The 7381-nt window shown below is 33.6% G+C and overlaps 1 protein-coding gene across 3 annotated transcripts; it reads left to right on the top strand.

Annotated features, from left to right (window-relative positions):
* The first annotated feature begins 840 nt into the window (after positions 1–840).
* LOC112796534 (glycerol-3-phosphate acyltransferase 9) lies at positions 841–6865 on the top strand. 3 transcript variants are annotated; one of them, XM_025839019.3, is made up of 13 exons: positions 841–1171; positions 2786–2989; positions 3167–3224; positions 3499–3617; positions 3911–4010; positions 4301–4396; positions 4510–4606; positions 5181–5268; positions 5355–5451; positions 5582–5667; positions 5757–5876; positions 5964–6062; positions 6555–6865. In XM_025839019.3, the coding sequence occupies exons 2-13, from the start codon at positions 2868–2870 to the stop codon at positions 6601–6603; spliced, it is 1131 nt and encodes a 376-aa protein (XP_025694804.1). In that variant the 5' UTR covers positions 841–1171; positions 2786–2867; the 3' UTR covers positions 6604–6865. The 3 variants fall into 3 exon arrangements, with proteins under 3 accessions (XP_025694804.1, XP_025694807.1, XP_025694805.1); XM_025839022.3 differs by having other exon boundaries at positions 951–1171; positions 2765–2989; XM_025839020.2 differs by lacking the exon at positions 841–1171 and adding an exon at positions 1175–2057.
* The last annotated feature ends 516 nt before the right edge of the window (positions 6866–7381 follow it).

Here is a 7381-nt window from a genome sequence, read left to right as displayed (position 1 = left end):
GTCAAGATCATTCTAAATGTAATTTAATGTGATTGGCTAGTTAGTATTTTTTTTGTAGCTTTTATGTCAGTGGAGTTACTTTGAAAATATTATTTTCTTCATAGTTATTGTTGTTATATCAAAAATATAATGGGTTAATATTCAAAGATTAATAATATATAAATTTAAATTAATTAGAGTTAAGTATTCCCTGTTATGTTAAATGTCACCTTCACCTCCCTCTTCACCCTCAACTCCTCCCTCTTTTTCCTAATCTCCGCCACAACCTCGCGCACCCCAGCATCAACCATCTGGTCGGAGACGAGCTTGAAAGAAACACAATCTAGATCTGCGCTGCGGCCGCCATCATAGTGCCCCCATCGTCAACTACTAGGCAACATTTTCATTTGCCCAGATCTGCACTGTCCCGTGCGGCGCCTTTTCTATCTTACTCTCACTAACTATATATAAAATATTCATTAAATACCTCCATGTGAAAGTAACACAACCACTTCGAATGACAAACTATTTTCTGGCACTGACTCATCCAACAATGGCGGCACAGCCGTGGAAGAGTGTCAGGGCATGATTCAAGAGAGCTTCAAAGGTTTAAGACTTCAGTTTCTTTTCATTTAGCATCCTAAATCTTATTTTTAGATTGGGAGAAATAAAAATGGAGATTAAAAGAAAATGGAGATGAGAAGCATAAGGTTCATCTATAAGAACTCTATTATCTAATGAGTAAACTGTAAAACTAAAACTAAAGGTGTAAGTTAATAAATTATAATATGACCCCTCTTTTTTAATATGCTTACCAAATAAACCCCAATAAAAAGTAAAATTTTTATTTGTAGATGCCTTGGCGCACCAATAAGCCAAACAAATTTTTGGCGTTTTGGTGCTCAAAGGAAACCGGCATACCGAATCCTTGCCCGCTTTTGAAATGCAAAACTATACACACCCTTAATCCCATATTCAAAGGACCTCAGGGATTCTTTTGTAATTTTACCTTAATACAGATTCAAGACAAGAAAGTGCTGCAACACCACCATCTACTGTTCTACACGCCACCAGTTCTAGATTCTCATCACTGCCGTGGCACTCAACAGTCACCTCAACTTTTCCTTTCACTAACCTATTCCTATCTACAATCCTCTATCTTCTTCTCAAGTTTCAACTTACTCTTTTCAAGGTTAGCTTATTCCTCAATCTCAATTTCAATCGCAATCTGGTTCTTGTACTTTTTTTTTTGCTCCGCTGCTCAATCATTGTTATAGTTGTTGTCAATTTGATACATGCAAAGCTAACTGATTTTTATCAAATGATTGCGTTCTTTACAAGATCTGAAATTAACGATTCGTGAATCGTGATGCTTTTTTGGAATCTGATGTTTCTCTTCTCATTTCTGTGTATGATTCCACCTGTTTGATCAAATGCCTGACTGATTCTTTTTTTTTTTCTGGATTTGTTTCTCTTTTTATAAGTAACTAAGTAAATTGATTGTTGGAACTCTTATTATGAAGGGGGATTCTGTGACACCGTTGAAGCTCTTTGGGAGAGTAGAGATTCATTCAAGCATTCATTAAGAATTAATTTCTTACAAATATAGAATTGAATTCAATTTATGATTCTTCTCTGGAACAAATAATGTTATGGATTTTAATCCGAGTGAGAATTAAATTATCATGGATTTATTCATAAAAGTTGATATACCAATAAATAATATCCTTATCAGTTACCACAAAATTAATTGTACCAAACAATATCCCTACTTTATCTTGATTCTCAACCCTTTCTCTCTCATTTGTTCCAAATATTTAACAGAAGACGTTGATCCTCCCTATTTTGAGTTTTGTACTTTCTTTTCTGCTGTTGATTATTCTACTGCTTTCTTGTGTTATATGTACTGCTTTTCCTCTATTTTGTGTTGGTGTATGTCTTGTGAGAAATGAATGACTCTAGAGTGTGTTATTCATGTTTCATACTCTTACACCTTAGGAATTGTGTGTTCAGTTGTACGGTTGTGAATATGACAGATTGATCGAGACCTATTTCTTGATTCAGGCTGGAATTACTGTGTCAGTATTTGAACTAAGCTTTATTCTTTTGCTATATACCTTCTTCATCTATGGGTAATTCCTTATGATGTCTCACTCCTTGTATGTTTGAGAATTGAGATGGCTTGTACTCAAGCCTAATAACCAAGTAACCATTAACTTGTGCATGTGAACATACTATACTATATACTTTTACTGTTAATGAAAAGCATCCTGATTTAGTGATGTAAGTGTCTTTTGATTATATTATTTTATTTGATAAATAGTTGAGTGTGTAATTAAATATAAAGTTCTGTTAATAAAGGATAAAATATCAAATTAAAATATTTGATTCATTGAGTAGTCATGCCAAATCATGGAATTGAATTCAATTCTCTCCGGAATTGACTTTCCAAACGGATGCTAACCTGTTTCAATGTGTATTTTGGAGTTGGTTGAACCATAGATTGGTGATGCCAAGGGATTTATGTATTTTTCTACTTTTTTTCTCCTGCAATTTGATATTGGATAGAATTACCTATTTGGCTTTTCTGGTGTTATGTTCATGGGTGAGCTTCTTCAAGCTTGTTACTATCTTGAATTTGAAAATGGAAGCCTTACTGCATGCTTTCTCTTTTCTCTCTGCATGTGAAATTGCTGGTTACTTCCATTTAGAATTTATACCTGACTAAAATTTCTATCACTTCTTTAAGAATCTGATTGAGACAACTAACTTTTAGTAACTAAAGTGGCAATTGTGTTGATTTCAGGAACCAAAGTATATAAGTATTTAACCACAGTTGACCTCTTTCACGTTGAGAATTCACCAGCAGAAAGAAGAACTTAGAGCTGATGACTACCACTGGGACACTCAAGTCTTCTAGTTCTGAATTGGATCTTGATCGACCCAACATAGAAGATTACCTGCCAACAGGATCCTCCATTCAACAAGAACCTCATGGAAAGCTTCGCCTGTATGCTTTGTTGTTTTAATTTCTTGCTCACGCTATATTTTTAGTACACTAAAAAAAATTGGGATGAAGAGTGCAGCTTTTTGTTCATTTGATCTTTTTGGGGAACACAGATTTTGATGCATGCCATTTTACATTTTAATGTTACTAATCTTGTTCTCTTCTGGAAAACCTTCTCAGGCATGATTTGCTCGATATTTCTCCTACTTTATCTGAGGCAGCTGGTGCTATTGTAGATGTAAGCTTTTATCCTTATATTTAATTCTGTTTTCTTTCTTTTTGTATTGATTGAAAAATTATTTTCCGCAGAACCAATCATTACATTAATATGGTCAGGACTTAATATCAAATATACTACCCTGCTGGCACAAAGTTCATTTACTCTCTCATGAGATTTTTTTCATGTTTGGTTCTCATGTTTGTTTACAGTTTAGCTGTGAATTTGCAAAGTGATATTTTAAATGTTAAATCTCATGATTTTTTAATTTTATTTTTTGTTGTTCTTATAATAGGACTCATTCACAAGATGTTTCAAGTCAAATCCTCCTGAACCATGGAACTGGAATGTTTATTTATTCCCTTTGTGGTGTTGTGGAGTTGTATTTCGATATTTGATTCTGTTTCCGGCAAGGTTGGTCAGATTCACTTAAATTATGTTATGCTTTATATAGTAACTTTGAAACCTCACTATTATATAGACTGCCTGACTAAATTTTGGATGCTAACTTCTTTTCCCTTTCAGTGTGGAGTAGGCACTGAATTGACTGTCCATTAAGAAAATATAAATATAAGGATATGATTTGAATTTCTCAATTTTCTGTATATGTAAATTACCCTTTGTATTTAGCCTGTTTATTTTTATGTTTTATGCTCTTAATATTAAGAGTTCCTTTACTTATCATCCAATCACCATTAAACTCTCAGGATTCTGGTGCTAACAATAGGATGGATAATATTTCTTTCATCATTCATTCCAGTGCACTTCCTATTGAAGGGACAAGACAAATTGAGGAGAAATATTGAGGTGCATATTCAAATTATAAGTTCCTGCATGCAATTTTTGCAATTCATATTTTTTCCTTGTAACATAGATTTCTCTTTTCCTTTTTTGTTCACTACTAAAAGTACAGTCAATGACCATTTCTACATCATGAAATACAAAAGATATCTTTGAATTTGTTTGTCAGAATCAAACTATCTAAAACGCAATCTAGCAACTTCTGTTCTCTTTCTTTTCCGCCTTTGTTGGGTCCAACTCTGGCAAATTGACCTTTCTGTTTGTCGAATTAATTTGTAATTGGCCATTTTCTTCAGAGGTCATTGGTGGAGATGATGTGTAGTTTCTTTGTTGCATCTTGGACTGGGGTTGTCAAGTACCATGGGCCAAGGCCTAGCAGGCGACCGAAACAGGTTTGTCTAACTTTATTAATTCTGACATGTTATCCTGATCCATGCGTTCAAATAAGAGATGTTAGTTATTAGTTTATTACTCTTCTGAGGTTTTACCTTCATTTGTTCAACAGGTTTTTGTGGCCAACCATACTTCCATGATTGATTTCATTATCTTAGAACAGATGACAGCATTTGCTGTTATTATGCAGAAGCATCCTGGATGGGTTGGTAAGCATATAGAGCTCTGAAAGAAAACAGGACTTATGTCTTCATGATTAATGAAAACCTTTATGTATTAAACACTTACTATCTTAAAGTTTTTATGAACACAAGGGTTTAGTTTCTAAGAGATTGGATAGTTTGCACCTTAAAATGTTATGTTAGAGCTCAGCATGTTTTATGGGACAGAATTAGATGCCTAGCATCTAGTCGGTGTAAAGGTTGTGATCTTTATAGGGCACTTTCTCTCTCAGACATGTTGAGAGAGTGGAAAGCTATACTTTATGGATAAATGTTTTGGTTTTTGTTTTTTGCTTTAGTATAGGGGGATCATGTATCCCCCTATTTGTACTATCCTTCTCCTCATCTTAATGAATTTCTTCTTTGAATTAAAAAATGTCATGTTAGAGCTATTTATCACCGGCTGCAGGGCAGTTTAAATGGTTATCAGAAGAGTAGGGTATATGATGAACAATCAGGATGATTTAAGGAAAACTATAGCTTGGTAATTTTGAAAAAATATCATAATTTATCTTGACAATAATTCATTTATGAAATATACTCAAAATTGGTTTTTGCTCAGGACTATTGCAGAGTACCATTTTGGAGAGCGTAGGATGTATTTGGTTCAATCGTACAGAGGCAAAGGATCGAGAAATTGTGGCGAGGAAGTGAGTACTGAGTATACTTGAAGATGTCAGGAAAAATATATCTCAAATCTATTACCTTTTTGCTTACACGACATTTTATGTTTCAGATTGAGGGAACATGTCCAGGGAGCTGACAATAACCCTCTTCTCATATTTCCTGAAGGGACTTGCGTAAATAATCACTATACAGTTATGTTCAAAAAGGTACGTAAATTTTTTACGTTAGAAATGCCCTTATATTCCCTTATCTTAAGGAATAGCTCTTCCCTTTTTATTGTGTTCCTATACTCATGAAACTATAATTGAAGTCTGCAAGTTTTTCTAATATTTTTAGGGTGCCTTCGAACTTGGATGCACAGTTTGCCCAGTTGCAATAAAGTACAATAAAATTTTTGTTGATGCTTTTTGGAATAGTCGAAAGTAAGCAGATGCTTCTCCCATGTTTATTATTATTATTATTGCTCTGTTTTATTGCTGCGATTGAGGTTTCACTTTTGATGACTTTGCAGACAATCTTTCACTAAGCATTTGTTGCAGCTAATGACATCATGGGCTGTTGTTTGTGATGTTTGGTACTTGGAGCCACAAAATCTGAAGCCTGGAGAGACACCCATTGAGTTTGCAGAGAGGTAAAGTTTCTCGATCCAGATTTTATGCAGAGGTACTTTTGACTGATGTAGCTGTTGAAATTATCTATTATGTTAATGATGATGCAGGGTAAGAGACATAATCTCACATCGTGCCGGCCTTAAAAAGGTTCCATGGGATGGATACCTGAAGTATTCTCGTCCTAGCCCAAAGCATAGAGAACGAAAGTAAGTAATGTTTTCTAATTTCCTTCCTTTTTCTGGACAAATGATTTCCTAATTTTCTTGGTTCAACTATGTTAGCATATGGCCTCTGACATGGGTGTCATAAGTTGGATATTCAAGTTTCAATTTACTTTTGGTTTTGCTTATTAGTTTCTGATAGTTGAAGCATTCCTCTGCTGTTCTTTCGAATTTTAATCTAAGTTTGAGTTGGCAATATTTCATTTCACGTTGTTACATTTTAAAATACAATTGTTAAGTACAATAGTAAGGCTCCAAAATAGTTTATCTTCTTAATGATCTTTGTTATTTTGGTGTAAAAAGTGTATTAAGTGACGTCAGATTCATGTAAGATTTCATATGATTTATACAACATATCAACTTTTGATCCAACAAGTAGTTTTTGTGAAAAGTAAACAAGCTTTTCAGCTGTGTAAGATATGAATTTATTAGGATGATTCATCTTGCTTGATTTAATGATTAATCATGCACTTTCAGGCAACAGAACTTTGCCGAGTCAATGCTACGGCGTTTGGAGGAAAAATGATGTGTATCTTCTGTAAATTTTCATACGGAATTCTCCAACCTTTTTTTATTTGTTTTTATTTATTATTTTTTTGGATATGCTGATATTTACATTTTTGTTTGTTACAATATGTTTAGATTACTGAATAAGATAGTTGTCTGGTAAAATGTTCCGTGGGTGGTTGATATCTTGTACAAACATGTTGAAAGCTAGATATCCTTTTGAGGGATGAAAAGTTTTGATGGTGTTTCTATAAATGAATGTTTACAGGTCTTTTGATCAATATTGACGTTAGTTTATATTAAGGCTTTGCTCATTGATGAATTAACAACTAAGTTGGTATCCTTATGTTTTATGTAAATTTTGTTAAATTTATCGATAAAGAACCAGGAAGACATAAGAAAACTTTTCAGTCAAAAGAGATCTATATATAAACGGTCTTACTAGAAACATTATATATGGTAGAACACGGTAACATTTTTTGATCCATATAATTGACATCATTTAGTAGGGGATTTTGTTGTTGTTGTAGTATTGATAAAGAACTAATTAAATCTTTCTTTTGGAGAGTAGTAGAGTACTCAAGCCGTCAAGCGATATGTCTTCAGAGTCCGAAATGATTTTTCATATAAATATGCTTTAAATAAATTTGAATTAACCAACTTAGATTGGTCAGGTGATTAGTTCACTCATCTGTTTAAGTAAGTGTGAGGAATTTAAATCTCGCTTTGTACATGTAATAATCTATTGGTCAGTGGTAGAATTTTAAATGGAGTTTAGATCCGTGATAGATTAGTCT

The sequence above is a fragment of the Arachis hypogaea genome, chromosome 4 (genome assembly GCF_003086295.3).
Source record: "Arachis hypogaea cultivar Tifrunner chromosome 4, arahy.Tifrunner.gnm2.J5K5, whole genome shotgun sequence".
Taxonomy (NCBI): domain Eukaryota; kingdom Viridiplantae; phylum Streptophyta; class Magnoliopsida; order Fabales; family Fabaceae; genus Arachis; species Arachis hypogaea.
Note: the sequence above shows the minus strand (reverse complement) of the source record. Positions and strands in the feature narration are given on the sequence as shown.

Excerpts from the sequence above, each read along its gene's own strand:
- LOC112796534 (XM_025839019.3), top strand. The coding sequence starts at position 2,868 with ATGACTACCACTGGGACACTCAAGTCTTCTAGTTCTGAATTGGATCTT. Across the intron at positions 3,225-3,498 it reads CAGCTGGTGCTATTGTAGAT|GACTCATTCACAAGATGTTT; the intron begins GTAAGCTTTTAT and ends TTCTTATAATAG. Across the intron at positions 5,668-5,756 it reads GCTTTTTGGAATAGTCGAAA|ACAATCTTTCACTAAGCATT; the intron begins GTAAGCAGATGC and ends ATGACTTTGCAG.